Source organism: Leptopilina boulardi, unplaced genomic scaffold, assembly GCF_019393585.1.
Source record: "Leptopilina boulardi isolate dan_hultmark-lab unplaced genomic scaffold, ZJU_Lbou_2.1 LbouV2_357, whole genome shotgun sequence".
In the NCBI taxonomy this organism is placed as follows: Eukaryota; Metazoa; Arthropoda; class Insecta; order Hymenoptera; family Figitidae; genus Leptopilina; species Leptopilina boulardi.
Genome location: NW_026137926.1, coordinates 48,859 through 69,815, shown reverse-complemented (window position 1 = coordinate 69,815; position 20,957 = coordinate 48,859). Strand labels below are relative to the sequence as shown.

The following is a 20,957-nucleotide window of genomic DNA, read 5'->3' as shown; positions in this document are numbered from 1 at the left end:
TTAATCATGCTTTCCATAAATTTTAATGTGGAACTTTGGATGGCATCTGGTTGAACATGGTTTTTACCTACATTCTAAATTGTAACTTCGACACGATGTAAACATGGACTCATAAGGAATAAAAACGTATTTTAGTTTTTAACTGGATTGAAATGTTTTATTCACGGTTAAGCTTTAATTTGTAATTTTGCTCAGTTCGGATTCAATATGGTGTTTTCAGGGGTTCAAGTTAAAATTAAAGGCTTACCGTGTCAATGTGATTTTAACGAAAGTTTATACAAAACGGTAATTTTAGCTTATTTTTAAATTCAACCAGGTTTTTAAAAGGGTCAAAGTGAGAGTTTGGAGGTTGTCCAATCGACAACTTTGGAAGTTGTCGCTCACAAATCTGTTATATAAACAATTAAAATTACAATTTTCTGTCATTAATTAATTTAATTATGCTGACAATGAACAAAATTTATTTTTACTTATCTTATTCTTGGGGCAACCCGACCTGGCCACGACCGGGGCCACTAAAATTTACTGACCTGGGGCCGGACTAGAAAATCCGACCGGGGCCAGGTCGAAAATCAGGAACAAGGGTGGAAATTTCTGCACGGGTAATTATGAATCTTGTTTAAATTCAAAAAGGTCTTACTGGACCTTTAAACGCATTTATTTAACTCTACAGTGATACCAGCTAGGTACTATAGAATTTTAAGGCACCTCGATCAATATACCTGTGTATATTTCGCATAAGAAGATATTCAATCAAATCTTGATTTTAGAAGCGGGATATTTGTCTTCAGCATTGTAAAAATAAAGTCTTACTGTAACATATATCATAACTCAGGAACGCTATATGTTCTTCATTTGAGTTGAAACCTAAGATTCGTAAATTTTTAGTGTAAATTTCAGGTGAGGTTAAAATGAGTTGCAAATGTCCTTTATACTATTCTGGTAAGTTTCTTCGAAGTGCACAAATTTTTTTTCGAAAAATTTAAACAATGTTTAAAATTTTTTTAAAAATGTTTTAAAAATTATTTCATAAATTGAACAGTTTTTCTAACTTAAAAGTAAAGTTACATTTCAAGATTGCCACAACGAAGTTTACGAATCTTCGGTTTAAACTCAAGCGATGCTTACAGCAAGATATTTTGCTGTGGGGGGACATTTAATCGAAATACAATTAACAGAAAGGCATTTTAACCAAATCGGCATTTGACCGAATTGCTAATTGTATGCTTAATTTACCAATACCAGAAGTATGAATCTTATAAACATAATATGAAAATTTCTAACACTCGGGGGGATAGAACTTGCAATCTAACACACCGAAGCCTAATACACTAACCACTATATCCTATACTAACATGGAAATCCTAAAGCAAAAACACTTTGATAAGCTACACTTGAGAATAATGAAATTGTATTAGCTTAAGGCCAGGTTCAACTCGAGTCAGCTGTTCCTTTGAAGTTTCAATGGAACAGCTGACACGACTTGGACCTGGCCTTAAATGGAGGCCCATGAATATTGCCCAATTGACATGTGACAGAAATGTCAATTAACCGAAATGCATATGACACACATGTCATTTGACCATAATGACATGTTACAAAAATAATATTTGACATAAATGACATTTATCAAAATTGACATTTGACATAAATGACAATTATCAAAATTGTCATTTAACATAAACGACATGTACCAAAAATGTTCTATGACATAAATGACATTTTATAAAAATGTCATTTGACATAAATGATATGATACAAAAATGTCGTTTGACATAAATGACAATTATTAAAATTGTTATTTGACATAAACGAAATTTATCAAAACTGTCATTTGACATAAACGACCTGTAACATAAATGACATTTATCAAACTTGTCTTTTGACCTAAATATACTACTGCGAATTTTAAAATTGACCAATAAAAAGCTATTATTAAAATTGTGATTGGTCAGTTTTGAATTTCGTGCTCGAATATTTAGATCAAATGACAAGTTTGATAAATGTCAATTATGTCAAATGACATTTATGTTACATGTCGTTTATGTCAAATGACAATTTTGATCATTGTCATTTATGTCAAATGACATTTTTGTAACATGTCATTTATGTCAAATGAGAATTCTGATAAATGTTATTTATGTCAAATATGAGAGTAGTTTGACCAAAATTTATAAAGATTAACTAATTTTTTTTGTATTTTACAATTTTCAAAAAATCTTTTTTTTGTCCATAACTTTAAAAAAAATGTATTGACACCTATAAATATTTTTCTTTTATTTTGTAGAGTTTTTCAAGGCGCATCTTTTGAGCTACCGGTGAACACTCAACGTTTTTTACCTATAGTTTGAAAAAAATGTATTGATACATATAAATATTTTTCTTTAATTTTATATAGTTTTTTCTACATGCATTTTATCCAAAGTTATTGACATTTTCAAATTTTGAAATTTTAAAAACTTGACTTTTCTACATTATTCGTTTAAAAATCTTTACTTAACCTTGAAATTAACATAAGCAGGTTACAATTGTACTTAAAAACGCATTGATTGACCTATTTGCAAATATTTTGCTGCGAAATATTTTCCTAAATACCAATCATTTTTATGAAATTGATAAATTTGAGATCATATTTTTTTTATAACAAAAAATCTCTATGAGGAAGCAAGGTATTCATGGCATGAATACAATTCTTCATTCATGAGGAAGCAACTTACTTCTTTAATAAAGAAGGAATTATTTTTGTTTGCAATACATAAATTTTATTTTTATATTGTAAACGTTTATTGCATTTATTTATCAAAGTAAATAAAATTTTTAGCTTATAAAATAAGTTTTCTTATTACAACTGTACAGTAGTTTTTCGAAATTCCTTAACATTGAAAAAAATAGGCGTGACGCACCCAACAGTTTATTGTCATTACATTAACAATGTATTTTACTCCCGATTGTATATTAATTATAAAAATGGTTGAAAAAACAATTATTTTTATTTAAAATTACAAGTAATTCTTTTAAAAACCAATTAATTAGAAACTTACGTCTGACGTGCTTTAAACTTTCGAGATTTCCGTCTTACAGACGTTGTTAAACGTTTATCTGTATATTAGTCATATTCTTCTCTTTTTGATAAATAATTTGTTTTATGATAGAGTCTAATAATAAGTAACATCAACTGCTATCAAATAAATTAGTGTAAATTATCAATAACCTTTAGACAATCAATATAAATTTCACTAGGACCCTATACGACATAAAACGTTTATGAGAATTACACTCGATATTAATGATCAATTAATCCCAATTAATCGATTCAGAGCGCGCGCTTGTTTGAATATCAATGAAAGGTTGCATTATTGTTATTCATATTATTATTATTAAAAAATAAAAATAATATTTATATTTAAAATAAACAAGGTAATGTTAATAAATATAAATTATTTTATAATTCATTATTATTATTTCTTATTTTTGTTAAAAAAACCGAAATCAGTGCAGTTTCTTGTCAAAGTTAAAAAAGGAAAAAAATTGTCCGCTGTAAGCCAATCAAAACCAAGTGTTTAGAACAACATGTGATTCAATCTTTACATTCGGCCTTCTCTCCCTTTCTGAATTTCTTTGGCGAAGACGCACATTCTCGGAAGTTTGACAAAAAATTATTATTTTAATTATAAAACTTTTCCTGCTGTTGTTGAATTGTAAATGTGAGCGTGACTAGAAATTTGGTCAACAATATATACGGTTTTAGTTCATTTGTAATTGTAAGTAAATGGAGACATTTTTCTAAATGTAATATTGAAACTAACCTCAAAAATTTAGTTGAATTATTCAGGATTTTCAAAGTAAATAAAAGATAAAAGTTTCCAAATGATTTTAATCAAAATATTTTACAGTCAAAATATATCAAAATGAATTTCTTTATAAATAATTTGTAGATATTTACATTTAAAAAAGGAATGGTTGTAAAATTTTGCTGTTCAACAAAAAAAAATTAATTTTGAGGTTTTGGAAAAAATTTATTTTTTTGGATAAAATTTTTTTGTGGTGGTAGATTTTTTTGTTCTGCAATATTTACAATTTGATCTGCGTGATTAATTAATAATTAATTATTTAATTTTAGTTTTGGACACTCGCCGAAAAGTTCGAGATGAATTCTAAGGATTCGGTAAATATTAGTTTGAATCTATTATTTTATTCTGAGAACTGTTGTGATCGTAACTTTAAAAAGAAACGATTCAAAGTGTGTTATGAGCCAAAAGTTCTGAACGTTCAAAAGAACGAAATATTTTTCTCATTCTATAAATTATTAAAAATTATGATGACAATATAAAATAAAACAATAAATTAAACAATTATTAAATTAATAACTTCTTTTTGGATAATTAAAACAAATATTTTGTAATAAAATTAGTACTTAAAGAAGTTGCAAAAAAAATTTCGTTTATTTGAACGTTCAAAACTTTTGTCTCATAGTGTGTTTTACAAAATTCTATTCTGTAGGTAAAGGAGATAAAATTATTTTTAAAAATTGAATATGTTAAAATAAAAATGAGATTTAATAAATATTGTTCCATTGTTTTTACGTGCAGAATAAAGAGAATTACATTTTTCAAGTTTTTAATAGTTGAATTTTTGTAGTTTTTTTTTTAATTTTGTAGTTTTTGAATAGTTCCGTTAAAAAGGTTTTTAAAAACTTCTACGATGTTCTTATAAGGTTTTATCTTTTTATCATGAACAGAATGACTCTCTTGTCTCGATGGAAGATGACTCGCTAAATCAAACGATTGAACAGAGCGTTTTGGAAAGCAGCAGCGAGAAAAGGAAAAGAGGAAGACCGAAAAAAATTGAAATTAGCGAAACGAAAGCGGACAAAATAAAAAAAGCAGAGAAAAACAAACAAAGTAAAGAAACATCTGAGAAGGAAAAAAGAGAGATGGAGAAGGAAAATGAAAAATCTTTATTACAAGAAAAATTAAAAAAACAAGAGCGCGACTTGAAAAATCACGGCGAGCAATTGCGAATGTGCTGGCAGCAATTGGTTTTAGCAGAAGCTCAGCATTCAAATCTAAAGAAATCTGTTGGTAATCAGCAGCATGGCCAGCATATCGTCACTCAGCCTATGCTTAAAGCAGTATTAGACCAACTGCATGAAGCCCAAGAGAACCAGAAAAAATTACAATTGGAATTAAACTATCAACACAAAATTCTTACGGACAAGCAACAGCTGCCTTCACAGTCCGTGTTACCTGAATTGTTGAAATCATCTGATCCGTCAAACTCTGCAACAAACTGCGACGAGCTAGTACCAGGTGATCCGTCACATTTTTCTGATTCGAAAAAAAAAATTTCTGATCCGCTAAACAATGCTCCTACTGGTTCGTCAAATAACTCTCTTGCTCTGTCAAACTCTATTGGTGCTGATTTCTCAAACTCTGGTCGTCCTCGTCCATCAAACACTGTTGGTACTGGTACAAAAAGCTATGTTTATACTAATCCGCCAAACTCTGTTCGTGCTGGTCCGTCAAATTTAGTTCGTGCTGGTTCGTCAAACTCTGTGCGTACTGGTTCGGCAAATTCAAATGTTGTGTCACGTTTTACTGGACCAACTGGTCGACATAATGACGTAAGTAAATTATAATTCATGTCGTGTTTTTCAGGCCACCAAATATAAAAATAATTAATTAATATTAGACAATTTCAAATAGAATAGTTTTAAGTTACAAGTTTTTAAAAATATTTCTCCAACTCAATATTAAAATTCTTTTTGCTTAACAAGAACAAAGTTTCATACTAATTTTGTTCTTTTTAAACAAGAATTTTGAAAAGAAATTAACTCAAAAATAAACATTGTACAATTGTATGTTGAATTTTCAATTACTTAAATTAGAATTCTTTTAGGTTCTGCTTTATCAAATAATGATTCTATATTTAAAACTGAAACTCTTTTTTAGATACCTTCACGTGGAGGACAACCAACAAGAAAAAATGCTCGTCGTCGACCACCTCTTTCTTACCGACGTAAATTTGACAATAATCAAAATGGACATAATCCACATCCCTATCAACAAAATTATGGAAGTTATCGTCAACAAAATTACGACCATCATCGTCAATATAATCATCGACCGAATTATAGTCAAAATCATGGGTACCATCATGGATGTGATTGTCGACGTCGCCATAATGATGGATGTTTCGCTCCAAGAAGATCACACAATTGTAGATGTGATAAGAATTACAATTGTCAGCGTCACAATTCTTGCAATTGTGAACATCGCCATTATGACCACGAAGATTAAGATTTTTCATTTTCAATATCTCGATATATGTGACGCCGCACGAGAAAAGGGACCTATCCCTGAAATAATATTAGGCTCAGTTTTCCGTGCATTATACACGGAAAACTAAGCCTAATGTTATTTCGGGGATAGGTCCCTTTTCTCGTGAGGCGTCACATATATAGTCTATAATATGAATATCAAACTTTTTTAAAAATGATTAAAATTATTTTATTTTATAATACTTGGTTTTAAGTTACAAGTTTTTAAAAATATTTCTCCAACTCAAATCTTTTTTTTACACAATAATCTTTTAATAGGGTCATTCCATTTTATTTCACCTATAGTCGTTGCCGTCTATTTTTAGAAAAATTTGGTATTTCGTATTAATGACTTTTAATATCCGTACAATTCATTTTTGACAATTATTTTATGAAATTTTTTTTTATTTACGTTGAAATTTAATTTTTAAGTTGAGTTGAACGGAAAATAGGTTAGTTTGACAGCTTTGGAAATTTTATAAAAAAGAACAGAAATAATTCAGTTAGTAAATTTTTTTTCATTAATATTTGTTTAAAATAGTCTAATTTACCAATGTTAATTGTTAATTGTGTAAAAAAAGCCAAAATACTATGTGAAAATTAATATTCAAACTTACCTGTAAAATGTCAAAATTTGTCACATTTTATTTATATTTTCCAAGGAAGTTTATAAATATTATAAAATTTATTACTACCTAACAATAAGTACTTTCCATGTACTTTCACATGATATGTTGGCTTTTTATTTTTATAATATAGAAATATGTGAAATTTTACCTTGAATGTTGAACTTTTTAGGATTTTATATGATTTTGAACACTTATATCTTCGCAGGCGATTAATGAAAAAAAGCCATTTTGGTTTTAAAATTTAAGTTAAATCTTCTTTTTTCATCTTACCAAATTTTGGTGATGGAGAACGAGCTACTTTTTATTTTTATTCACTTTAAAAAGTTCACCTTAAAATACGAATTTAAAGGTTAAAAAACAAGTAATTTTATAAAACTGAAGTTGGTTTTCATACAATATAGATCTATATTGTATGAATTCCAACTTCATTTTATAAAATTACTTGTTTTTTAACCTTCAAATTCGTATTTTACGGTGAATTTTTTAAAGTGGATAAAAATAAAAAGTAGCTCGTTCTCTCCATCACCAAATTTTGGTAAGATGAAAAAAGAAGATTTAACTTAAATTTTAAAACCAAAATGGCTTTTTTTCATTAATCGCCTGCGAAGATATAAGTGTTCAAAATCATATAAAATCCTAAAAAGTTCAACATTCAAGGTAAAATTTCACATATTTCTATATTATAAAAATAAAAAGCCAACATATCATGTGAAAGTACTTAGAAAGTACTTATTGTTAGGTAGTAATGAATTTTGACATTTTACAGGTAAGTTTGAATATTAATTTTCACGTAGTATTTTGGCTTTTTTCACACAATTATCAATTAACATTGGTAAATTAGACTATTTTAAACAAATATCAATGAAAAAAAATTTACTAACGAATTATTTCTGTTCTTTTTTATAAAATTTCCAAAGCTGTCAAACTAACCTATTTTCCGTGCAACTCAACTTAAAAACTAAATTTCAACGTAAATAAAAAAAAATTTCATAAAATAATTGTCAAAAATGAATTGTACGGATATTCAAAGTCATTAATACGAAATATCAAATTTTTCTAAAAATAGGCTGCAACGACTATAGGTGAAATAAAATGGAATGACCCAATATTATAAAATGATACTATTTATAATATTGTAATATTGTAATGAAAACGAGTTAAATAAAATTGGATTAATGAGAAACACACTTTTTGCTCATATTTTTTAAAAAAAAAACATTTTTAAAAATTTTGCAGGTCATTTAAAAAAAACTGAGAAAACCGTTTCGATATATTAGTATGTTTTAATAAATAAACAACAATTTGTTGAAATAAACCTACATATTAACGATAAAATTAAAAAAAATTGTGGTGCTTTGAGGTTATATAAAATATCAAAAATTAAAATAAAACCTAAAAAAATAATATTTTTGATCAAAATTGAACAGATGGATAAAAATGTGAAGAATGAAATTCATAAAAACACTTCACTTTCATATCGTTTCTTTTTAACAATATCTTTTTTATTAATAGATTTTTTTCGGCATCTGCGTGGCATTTTCGATTTGTAAAAAGCAATGTTTTTATTTTTTTAAGTTATGCATAATATTATTGACTCACCACTTTCTTTTGTTTTTCAATCAGGTTGCAATAAAGTAAATTTGAGGCTATTTTATTAATTTAATTTTTATTAAAAACTGATTTAAATACGCAATAAAAAAGGAAATCCTTCTACAGAAATGTGTAAATGAATTTTCTTGATTTTTTTATGCAAAAACCTCATTTTCGATAAATTGGCGCTTGACCCCTTTTGTAATTCTACCCTTCACATATTTTTCATTTATTCTATATATTTTTATAAGCGCATCTTGACCTACCTTGACCTAAAAATAAAAAAATAACTATCGTTTGTCCTCTAATCTATCATTTCCAAAAAACCTCAACACGATATCAATTTTAGTTTACGAGAAAAATGTCAAATACAAAACCATGTTTTCACCTCATTTAGTCATATTTCACAATTATTTATAACAATTGTGGAAAAGGTAAGGTTAAATATTGAGAATAGCGCTATCGTTTGTCCTTTAATCTATCATTTCCAAAAAACCTTAACACGATATCAATTTTAGTTTACGAGAAAAATGTCAAATACGAAACCATGTTTTCACCTGATTTCTCCCACATGCCGTTAATATTATTGAAAAGTAAAAGAAAAACTGAAACTTTTCCTCTCTTAGCAAAAATTGAAAAAATACATTTTTTCGAATTATCAGTCATTGAAAATAGGTCTACATTGAAAAAACTGAAATTATGAAAATTCATAACTCGAAAATTTTTTAAAAAAAATAGGTATCCCTTTTTTTACTACAGAACAAGAAAAAAATATATTTGCCCAAATTTAAAGGGTCGACGGAAATCTCACGTGAAATCGCCTATACTTTCTTTCAGCGATAAAAAAGAAACGGCACTATAGATGGCACAGCAAAAAATACAAATTTTACACTTTAACTTTGACGCTCTCTGAAAAGAGTAAACACTTATTTACAAGAAAAAGATTATTGTTTTGTTTAGTTAAAATATTATATTTTCGAGTGTAAAAAGTTTGTATTAAATGAACAATAAAGCTACAAACCATTTGTTGCGACGTTTGCTGATATTTTGATAAGTGCGACGACTGCTGTTGCATTGGATACTGTAACGGTTGCTGTTGCAGTGGAATCTGTGTCGCATCCTGTTGCAACGGAAAGTGCGACGGTTGCTTTTGCACTGCATACTGCAACGGTTGCTGGTGCAGTGGAAACTGTAACGGTTGCTGTTGCGGTGAAAACTGTGACTGTTGCGGTGGAAATTGCGATGGTTGCTGTGGTGGAGGAAAGTGCGATTGTTGCTGTGGCGGTAGAAACTGTGACAGTTGCAACTGTGATGGTTCCTGTTGCGGAGGAAACTGTGACGCTTGCTGTTGCACTGCATACTGCAACGATTGCTGTTGCAGTGAAAACTGTGACGGTTGCTGTGGCGGTGAAAAGTGTGACGGTTGCTGTTGCGGTGGAAACTGTGACGGTTGTTGCGGTGGAAACTGTGACGGTTGCTGTTGCAGCGGAATCTGTGCTGGTGCCTGATTTAGCGGAGTTTGTGGTGGTGGCTGCTGTTGCGGCGAAAATTGTGCTGGTGCCTGATGTAGCGGAGTTTGTGGTGGTGGCTGCTGTTGCGGCGAAAATTGTGGTGGTTGTGATGGTTGTTGAATTCCATTGGGGTTGATGGACGGTGAACCATCCTGCTTCAATAATTGAAAACAAAATCATTGTTTAAACCAGTTTTCAATTGAAAATTCAATAAAATTCAATTGTCTAAATTTTTAAAAATATTTCACTTCTTTAAAATAAATGTTTCAATTAATAATCTCCTGAAATTCAATTATTTTCAAAAAATTTAACAATTGCTCTTCCAGAACTCAATTATTTCAAAAAATTTCAATTTTTTTTTGGGTACTAATTATTTCTAATAAGTTTAATTAAGTTTTTCAAAAATTTAACGTTTTTTAATTACTAATTTTTTTAAATTTAATTTTTATTTATATAATTTTTAAAAAATTTCAATAAATTAAGTTCATTAAAATTTTAATTGAAAATTTCTAAGATCGAAAATTTAAATATTAAAACATTTTTCAAATAAAAATTCTCTATAATTAAATTATTTTTAAAAATTGAATAACCCGATCAAAAAAGGGCATATAATCCATTTGAATTACATTAGTTATATGCCCTTTTTTGATCCGGTAGACCAATTTTATTTAAAATTCTTCGCTAAATTAATTTTTATTAATTACATTAATAAAAAAATTATCGCATATTTTTCTTTAAAATATTCTTATTGAGGAATTAATAAATTTTATGTAATGTCTAATAACAAAATATTTAGTATAATAAAATATTTATCAAGTAATAATAATAACGCATAATATTTTAAAATTGACTACTGTGACTTACGTTTGAAGATGGTTCTCCCTTGGATTTTCTACTGCCACTACGCCTTGTGTGCATCGTGAATTAAAAAAACTACAAAAAAATTTCTGTATTAATTATTTGATAGAAAAAAATTGGGAAGTTAGATATTTTAAAGATAACACTTTTAAGAGCGTAAAAACCTGCAATAAAATTTTTCACGACTTTTATTTTTTTATTAGTTAATTCTATTATATTTCATCTGAAGTCCTTTCGTCCTATTTTTAAAAAAATCTGATATTTCGTAATAATGAATATTAATATCTGTATGTATTATATAATATCTATATATTATCTGTATATCCGCGTGAAAATCGAAGTATGGGAAAAAACCATCAAAAGCCAGCAAAGTTAGGGAAAAATTTTTAACCAAACTTATCAGATTTTTCGCAAACATTGGAAAAAACTCAAGCCTAAGAAGAAATAATTTTTTCTCATTTTTTACTTTTTAAAATTAGTTTTTCAAAAAAACGGAAAAATTAGGAAAAATTCGGGGCCTAGAAAAATTCATTTTTTTCATTTTTTACTTTACAAAAATTAGTTTTTCAAAGCAGGGGAAAATTTGGGATAAATTCGGGGCCAAGAAAAATTAATTTTAGAAAGTAAAAAAAAAGGAGAAATGAATTTTTCTTGGCTCCGAATTTTCCCGTACTTTGAAAAACTAATTTTAAAAAGTAAAAAATGAAAAAAATGAATTTTTCTTGACCGCGAATTTTTCCCAAATTTTCCCGTACTTTGAAAAACTAATTTTAAAAAGTAAAAAATGAAAAAAAAATAATTTTTCTTGTCCCCGAATTTTCCCAAATTTTCCCGTACTTTGAAAAACTAATTTTAAAGAGTAAAAAATAAAAAAAAATTGAATTTTTCTTGGCCCCAAATATTCACAAATTTTCCCGTACTTTGAAAAACTAATTTTAAAAAGTAAAAAATAAAAAAAAATGAATTTTTCTTGGCCCCAAATATTCACAAATTTTTCCGTACTTTGAAAAACTAATTTCAAAAAGTAAAAAATGAAAAAAAATGAATTTTTCTTGTCCACGAATTTTATCAAAATTTTCCAGTACTTTGAAAGACAAATTTTTAAAAGTAAAAAAATGAGAAAAAATTAATTTTTCTTGGCCCCGATTTTTCCCAAATTTTTCCGTACTTTGAAAAACAAAGTTTTAAAAGTAAAAAAAATGAGAAAAAATGAATTTTTCTTGGCCCCGAATATTCACAAATTTTTCCGTTTTTATTTCATAGAAATAAAAATTTTACGAATTTTTAAATTGACGTTTCAGGAAATTATTTTATTTTTCTATCAATGTTATAATTCATGTTATGTAATAGACTAGCACAATCTATAAAATAATGTTTTTATTGTCAAAAAATAATTTTTTTTGTTCTTGAGTAGAAACATTTAGAATACTATTTAATTCCAGAAATAATAACTCTGAACTATTCCTCAACAAACCTAACCTAATTCTTAATTTTACAAATTCAACATTTTTTGAGAAATTTCCTGTTATCTAAAGTTGTAGAGGTAAAATATATTTTTGAATTTTTAAAAATTACCAAAATAAGTTTTTTTGAAAAAAATAGAAGAAAATAAAAATCATATGGATAGAACCTTTTTTCTGAATTTATAAATTTAATTTTCAAGATTATGGTTTAATTATTTTTCTAAATAAAATTAATTTTTTTTTGTGCTTGAGTTGAAATATTTAGAATAATATTTAATTCCAGAAATAATAACTCTGAACTATTTCTCAACAAACCTAACCTAATTCTTAATTTTACAAATTCAACATTTTTTGAAAAATTTGCATTTATATAAAGTCGTAGAGGTAAAATATATTTTTGAATTTTTAAAAATTACCAAAATAAGTTTTTTTGAAAAAAAATAGAAGAAAATAAAAATCATAAGGATGAAACCTTTTTTCTGAATTTATAAATTTAATTTTCAAGATTATGGTTTAAATATTTTTCTAAATAAAAATAATTTTTTTTGTGCTTCAGTTGAAACATTTAGAATAATATTTAATTCCAGAAATAATAACTCTGAACTATTCCTCAACAAACTAACATTTTTTTACTTTTAGAAATTCAACATTTTTTGAGAAATTTGCTAATATAGAAAGTCGTAGAGGTAAAATATATTTTGAATTTTTAAATATTATCAAGAAAAGATTTTTTGAAAAAATTTGAAATAAATAAAAATTTTATTACAAAATATATATTTTATATATATTATATAAAAAAATTTATATTTATTACATTAAATTAGGGTCAACTGGGGTAAATCCGAACGCTTTTAGTAAGTTTCAACAATAACATAAGTTTTTTCTTTAAAAATAAAATACTTCCGGTATTCTGGTGCATGAAGTTGTTACTTTACTTCCATAGAACAATTTTATGAGGTAGAAAAAATTTTTGATAAATTACAATCGCATGAAACTTAGCGTTCGTATTTACCTCGATACTTTGCAACGTTCCTAAAATATGGGGGTAAATACGAACGCCACTGTATTTCAGAAAAATCTTAGGGAAAATAAATTTAAAGTATTGCAATTGTTAAACTTATATAAAAACTCAAAAAAAATACGATAATAAACCTATTATGTAATAATGCATCATATATAAATACAAAAATCAAACAGGTTAAAAATTAAAATGCATTACACAAATAAAACCTTCAATAACTTTATCAAATCATAACGGATTTTTGCAAAACTTGGTACAGAAACTATTTTGGAGTGATTGAATGTAAATACAAAAATAAAAGTCAAATTTTTTAAATTCAAAATGGCGTACTTTCCTAAAACTTATTTTTAAAAATGATCAAATTTGCTAACCCTGAAACCCCCGAGTAACAATTTTCGAGCGAATCCAATGAATTTTTTAATTCTCGTCCGCCATTTTGAATTTTGAAAAACTGACTTCAAATTGGTAATTAGCGACCCCAAAAACCGTAGAATACCAAATTTTATTAAGATCCTGAAAAACTTTTTTCAACAAACCATTTGGCAAAAAATTGAAACACTCCTTCGAGAGAACAGAGATTAAGTTTCTGCTTATTAATTACTAACGAGGATACGTATAGAAAGAAAAACTTTTTTCTATGTACTTTTATAATGTTAAAATAATAGTGTAATCAAATAAAAACAATTTTGTGTGGCTTTGATGTAAAAAAAAATTATTAAAAATACCGTTCGGATTTACCCCAGTTTTCCAATTTTCTTGGGTAAATACGAACGGTCTGATATTATTAATAAAATTTTACAGAAGGCAAAAATCAAATATAGTTTCTGTTCTAGTATTCATAACAAACAATTATAAATAATAAAATGAATTTTTAGCTTCTTTTTCTTCAAATACGAGACAAAATACTGAAAGAGTGTCATCTTTGATTTTCAATCTTTTTTGCAATACTTGTTATCTTTGTTTATGCTGTTGCTAATTAACAAACAAAAAATGGGATAATACTTAGAATCTCTTTAAGAGGATCTGAGGTAAAAATTCTCATATCGAACTTATTTTTAAAAATTTTAATTAAGCTGAAATAATTAGCGTTCGGATTTACCCCCCGTTCGGATTTACCCCGACTGACCCTAATTATTTATTATTAAATTAAATATATATATATATATATATATATATATATTTGAATATATAAAAATAAATAATCTATCACAAAAACTTTTTTTAAAAAATAATATTAAATTTTTTTTTTGAAAAAAGGCAATTTATTGTGCTTAAGTTGAAACATTTAGAATAATTTTTAATTCCAGAAATGATAACTCTGAACTATTCCTCAACAAACCTATCCTAATTTTTACTTTTACAAATTCAACATTTTTTGAAAAATTTGCATTTATATAAAGTCCTAGAGGTAAAATATATTTTTGAATTTTTAAAAATTACCAAAATAAGTTATTTTAGAAGAAATGGAAAAAAATAAAATTCATAGAAATAAAACTTTTTCGAATTTTTAAATTGACGTTTCAGGAAATTATTTTATTTTTCTAACAATGTTATAATTCATGTTATGTAATAGACTAGCACAATCTATAACAAAAAGTTTTTTTTGTGTCTTGAGTAGAAACATTTAGAATAATATTTAATTCGAGAAATAATAACCCTGAATTTTTCCTCAACAAACCTAACCTAATTTTTTAATTCCAGAAATGCAACTTTTTGAAGCTAAAGTACGCAACGTTTATGTTAAATCGTATTTTTAAAGATATATTTTGAATTTTTAAAATGACCAAATTTTATAAGTTTTTTGCCTAAAAAAATATAAGTAAAATGAAAATCATATGGATAGAACCTATTTTTCTGAATATAAATTTAATTTTCAAGATTATGGTTTATTATTTTCTAAATAAAATTAATTTTTTTTAGAATCGCTTTAGTCATGAAACGTTGCGTACTTCAGCTTCGTAGAAATGATAACTCTGAATTATTCCTCAATAAACCTAACCTAATTCTTCACTACAATCAATATTTGGCTGAAATAATAATTAGCAGTTATTGAAAATCGTAGAGGTATAATATATTTTGCAATTTTTAAAAATTACCAAAATAAGTTATTTTAGAAAAAATTTGAAGTAAATAAAAATCATAGGGATGAAGCCTTATTTCTGAATTTATAAATTTAATTTTCATGATTATGGTTTAATTATTTTTCTGAATAAAAATAATTTTTTTTGTGCTTGAGTAGAAACATTTAGAATAATATTTAATTCCAGAAATGATATCTCTGAATTATTCCTCAACAAACCTAACCTAATTTTTAGTTTTACAAATTAAACATTTTTTGGAAAAATTGCATTTATATAAAGTTGTAGAGGTAAAATATTTTTTTTTGAATTTTTAAAAATTACCAAAATAAGTTTTTTTTAGAAAAAATTTGAAGTAAATAAAAATCATAGGGATGAAACCTTTTTTCTGAATTTATAAATTTAATTTTCAAGATTATGGTTTAATTATTTTTCTAAATAAAAATAATTTTTTTTGTGCTTGAGTTGAAACATTTAGAATAATATTTAATTCCAGAAATAATAACTCTGAACTATTCCTCAACAAATCCTAACCTAATTCTTAATTTTACAAATTCAATTTTTTTTGAAAAATTTGCAGTTATTGAAAGTTGTAGAGGTAATAATATATTTTGCAATTTTTAAATTTACCAAAATAAGTTTTTTTAGAAAAAATTTGAAGTAAATAAAAATCATATGGATAAAACCTTTTTTCTGAATTTATAAATTTAATTTTCAAGATTATGGTTTAATTATTTTTCTAAATAAAAATAATTTTTTTTGTGCTTGAGTTGAAACATTTAAAATAATTTTTAATTCCAGAAATGATAACTCTGAACTTTTTCCTCAACAAACCTAACCTTTTTCTTACTTTTAGAAATTCAACATTTTTTGAGAAATTTGCTAATATAGAAAGTCGTAGAGGTAAAATATATTTTGGAATTTTTAAATATTACCAAGGAAAGTTTTTTTGAAAAAAATTTGAAGATAAATAAAAATTTCATTACAGGATGATACCTTTTTTCTGTATTTATAAAATTTATATTTTCAAGATTATGGTTTAAATATTTTTCTAAATAAAATTAATTTTTTTTGTGCTTGAGTTGAAACATTTAGAATAATATTTAATTCCAGAAATGATATCTCTGAATTATTCCTCAACAAACCTAACCTAATTTTTAGTTTTACAAATTCAACATTTTTTGGAAAAATTTGCATTTATATAAAGTTGTAGAGGTAAAATATTTTTTTTTGAATTTTTAAAAATTACCAAAATAAGTTTTTTTTAGAAAAAATTTGAAGTAAATAAAAATCATAGGGATGAAACCTTTTTTCTGAATTTATAAATTTAATTTTCCAGATTATGGTTTAATTATTTTTCTAAATAAAAATAATTTTTTTTGTGCTTGAGTTGAAACAATTAGAATAATATTTACTTCCAGAAATAATAACTCTGAACTATTCCTCAACAAACCTAACCTTATTCTTAATTTTACAAATTTAATTTTTTTTGAAAAATTTGCAGTTATTGAAAATTGTAGAGGTAATAATAAATTTTGCAATATTTAAATTTACCAAAATAAGTTTTTTTAGAAAAAATTTGAAGTAAATAAAAATCATATGGATAGAACCTTTTTTCTGAATTTATAAATTTAATTTTCAAGATTATGGTTTAATTATTTTTCTAAATAAAAATAATTTTTTTTGTGCTTGAGTTGAAATATTTAGAATAATATTTAATTCCAGAAATGATAACTCTGAATTTTTCCTCAACAAACTAACATTTTTTTACTTTTAGAAATTCAACATTTTTTGAGAAATTTGCTAATATAGAAAGTCGTAGAGGTAAAATATATTTTGGAATTTTTAAATATTATCAAGGAAAGATTTTTTGAAAAAATTTGAAATAAATAAAAATTTTATTACAAAATATATATTTTATATGTATTATATAAAAAAATTTTTATTTATTACATTAAATTAATTATTTATTATTAAATTAAATATATTATATATATATATATATATATATATATATATTTGAATATATAAAAATAAATAATCTATCACAAAAACTTTTTTTAAAAAATAATATTAAATTTTTTTTTTGAAAAAAGGCAATTTATTGTGCTTGAGTTGAAACATTTAGAATAATTTTTAATTCCAGAAATGATAACTCTGAAATATTCCTCAACAAACTAACCTAATTTTTACTTTTACCAATTCAACATTTTTTGAAAAATTTGCATTTATATAAAGTCCTAGAGGTAAAATATATTTTTGAATTTTTAAAAATAACCAAAATAAGTTATTTTAGAAGAAATGGAAAAAAATAAAATTCATAGAAATAAAAATTTTTCGAATTTTTAAATTGACGTTTCAGGAAATTATTTTATTTTTCTAACAATGTTATAATTCATGTTATGTAATAGACTAGCACAATCTATAACAAAAAGTTTTTTTTGTCAAAAAAAAATTTTTTTTGTTCTTGAGTAGAAACATTTAGAAGAATATTTAATTCGAGAAATAAAAACCCTGAATTTTTTCTCAACAAACCTAACCTAATTTTTTAATTCCAGAAATGAACGAAGCTAAAGTACGCAACGTTTATGTTAAACGATTTTTAAAGAAATAATTTTTAAAATGACAAATTTTATAATTTTTTGCCTAAAAAATATTTTTTTATAATTTGTTAATTAATGAAAACTATAAGAAATATTTTTTAGGCAAAGAATTATAGAATTTTTCATTTTAAAAAATTATTTTTTTAAAAATCGTTTATCATAAACTTTGCGTACTTCAGCTTCGTAGAAATGATAACTCTGAATTATTCCTCAATAAACTAACCTAATTTTCACTAAATAATATTTGGCTAAATAATAATTAGCAGTTATTGAAAATCGTAGAGGTATAATAAATTTTGCAATTTTTAAAAATTACCAAAATAAGTTATCTTTCTCAACAAACCTAACCTAATTCTTAATTTTACAAATTAAACTTTTTTGGAAAAATTTGCAGTTATTGAAAATCGTAGAGGTAAAATAAATTTTGCAATTTTTAAAAATTACAAAAATAATTTTTTTTTGAAAAAAATTTGAAGAAAATAAAATTCATAGGGGAAACCTTCTTCCGAATTTTTAAATTTAATTTTCAAGAAATTATTTTATTTTTTTATCAGTGTTATAATTCATGTATGTAATAGATTAGTAGGTATAATCTATGCCAAATTTTTTTTTTAAATTTATTGTTTAATTTTTTTTTTGACTAAAAGTAGTTTTTTTGTGCTTGAGTAGAAAAATTCAGAATAATATTTTATTTGGAGAAATAATAACTCTTAATTTTGCCGCAACAAATAGAATCTAATTTTTACTTTTACAAATTAAACTTTTTTTGAAAAAATTGCAGTTATTGAAAATCGTATAAGAAAAATAAATTTTGGAATTTTTAAAAATTTCCAAAATAATTTTTTTTGAAAAAAATTTGAAGATTCTAAAATTCATTCACCTTTTTCCGAATTTTTAAATTCATTAAAATTCATTGCGACTTTGGTTTGATTCACGGAAAAAAGAGCGTAGTTTATCTTACCACCATGTGTGTTCAATCTACTGAACAAAATCCTTTATTTTAGTCGGACTAAGTTGTCAGATGAATCAATTATTCTGTTTAGTAAAATGTTGAAGAGCATTTACATTTTTGTCAAAAGAAAAAAATGGTAATTTTTACTTATGCGGCTTTTAATATGATTGGTTATCCACAATCTGTTTAATTATGCATATTTTTTTCTCTCATATTTGTACTTTTCTTTTCTATTAGTAAATTTCTGCACGGAGAGAAAAATCAAGAAAAACCTGACTATTTTCCAGAATTTTCCCCCCTTCTCAAACTCGCAACCTGCCCATCTTCCCCCACTACTAAAAACCAATGATTTCAGGACTGTATACTTTGACTATAGTTCATAGAGAACAATATTCTCCACAACATTATTATGAATGTGATAATTTTTATCGTTGCGTTTTTATATAGAAGTTATATTGTAATTCATATATAATTAATAATTACAATGTTAATGAATATTCATTATATCGGCTTGATAAAAAATTTAAACAAAATAGACGAAAAATGAATTCAATTTATATTTGAATTCTTAATATTATTATAAATAATTTTCTATCAGTAAAAATAGAATGAATTATTTTTTTGACTGTTAAACATCAATAACTAAATAAATAATTATTTAATAATTTATTTTTATTAAAATTATGTAATTATTAATTAGAACTTTTATATTTACATTAAAATTTAAAATATTATAAAATGTTTTTAATTAATTAAATATAATTACTTTCGTTGACAAAATACTCGATTTTCAAAAATATGTTCGTTTTAATAAATTTATATAAAATTGACACCACTAAAATTTAACTACTGGACACTATGTATAGATACAGCACTGTTCGCGTACGAGAACTGACACTTTTCTTAGTCAGGTTGCGAGGATACGAAATGGTCAAGTAGCGGGGATGGTCAAGTTGCGAAATATGCAGGTTGCGGGGATTGCCTGTACACTAGAACCCCGATCGCTTGGTCGCTGTTTACATAGTTTGTCGGTAATGTAGAGCGGAGGGAAAAGAGGGATCTGTTGAGCGACAGCAGAGTTGTACTAATGTCTTTCGTTGAAGGCGCTGTTCCACTTTTAATTTTTACTAGTGAAAAATATGTATTTAAAGAAAGGCATGGGCGAATAAAACAGTTCGTACGGCCCTCTTTATTTACATTTCGATGGACCCCGATCGGTGGGTTAGCATGACCAAACCGACCAGCGGTCGGGGTTCTAGTGTATAATATTTTCGTGTGTGCACTTCGTATGTTGCTTTACGAATATCGTAGAAAACGCAAGCGCGTAGGTAGTATACTGTCTCCACTATTTTTGTTTAATTTTTGTATCTGTGTAGTAATGAAAACCTCATATTCTCACCTAAAAAGTTTTACTTTACATGCTTGCTACGTGATATACTATATTTTTCTAATTTGATAATTGTTATTTTAATCTCAACTAGTATAATTTAAACATTTCTTTTTAAAAAATGTTTTTTGAATATTTATTGATAAAAAATGTTTCTTTGTAATGATTATATTTAATTAATTTGATGTGCTAGAATAACAAAATTCAGCATAAAATTTTATTTTAAAAATAATTTTTAAAAATTCTTCAATAAAGAAATTTCTTATATCAATTTAATTTAATGATTTTGTTTGTTTAATAGTAATTTATGTACTTGAATAGCAAAATTCAGCATAAAATTTTATATTGAGCTACACGGAAAAAACAAACTAACTATTTTAGCACCAAACTGCTTTATCCTTTATTAATATGCAATTTCGTTTACCTATTAGAGTATGAAATAATGCTTTTTTAGTTTAAAGTAAGTCCATACTAAATAAGTATAATGGTTATACTCGTATAGTAATAGTGACGTACTATAAAAGCATAAAATTGATGCCCGCGAAG

The 20,957-nt window shown here is 25.5% G+C and overlaps 2 protein-coding genes across 2 annotated transcripts; one reads left to right on the top strand and one right to left on the bottom strand.

Moving 5' to 3' along the window:
* Positions 1-207: 207 nt before the first annotated feature.
* LOC127286453 (GATA zinc finger domain-containing protein 14-like) lies at positions 208-6,299 on the top strand. The gene is made up of 3 exons (XM_051312885.1): positions 208-285; positions 4,739-5,623; positions 5,952-6,299. Exons 1-3 carry the CDS (start codon positions 208-210, stop codon positions 6,297-6,299), a joined length of 1,311 nt encoding a protein of 436 aa, XP_051168842.1.
* Positions 6,300-6,352: 53 nt separating this feature from the next.
* LOC127286452 (activating signal cointegrator 1 complex subunit 2 homolog) lies at positions 6,353-10,967 on the bottom strand. The gene is made up of 3 exons (XM_051312883.1): positions 10,914-10,967; positions 9,560-10,201; positions 6,353-6,358 (listed from the first exon to the last, which is right to left on the bottom strand). The coding sequence occupies exons 1-3, from the start codon at positions 10,965-10,967 to the stop codon at positions 6,353-6,355; spliced, it is 702 nt and encodes a 233-aa protein (XP_051168840.1).
* Between the last annotated feature and the right edge of the window lie 9,990 nt (positions 10,968-20,957).

Coding starts and splice junctions, on each gene's coding strand:
- LOC127286453 (XM_051312885.1), top strand. CDS start 208: ATGGTGTTTTCAGGGGTTCAAGTTAAAATTAAAGGCTTACCGTGTCAA. Junction 286..4,738: donor ACGAAAGTTTATACAAAACG/GTAATTTTAGCT, acceptor TATCATGAACAG/AATGACTCTCTTGTCTCGAT. Junction 5,624..5,951: donor CAACTGGTCGACATAATGAC/GTAAGTAAATTA, acceptor ACTCTTTTTTAG/ATACCTTCACGTGGAGGACA.
- LOC127286452 (XM_051312883.1), bottom strand. CDS start 10,967: ATGCACACAAGGCGTAGTGGCAGTAGAAAATCCAAGGGAGAACCATCT. Junction 10,202..10,913: donor AGGGAGAACCATCTTCAAAC/GTAAGTCACAGT, acceptor TTATTGAAGCAG/GATGGTTCACCGTCCATCAA.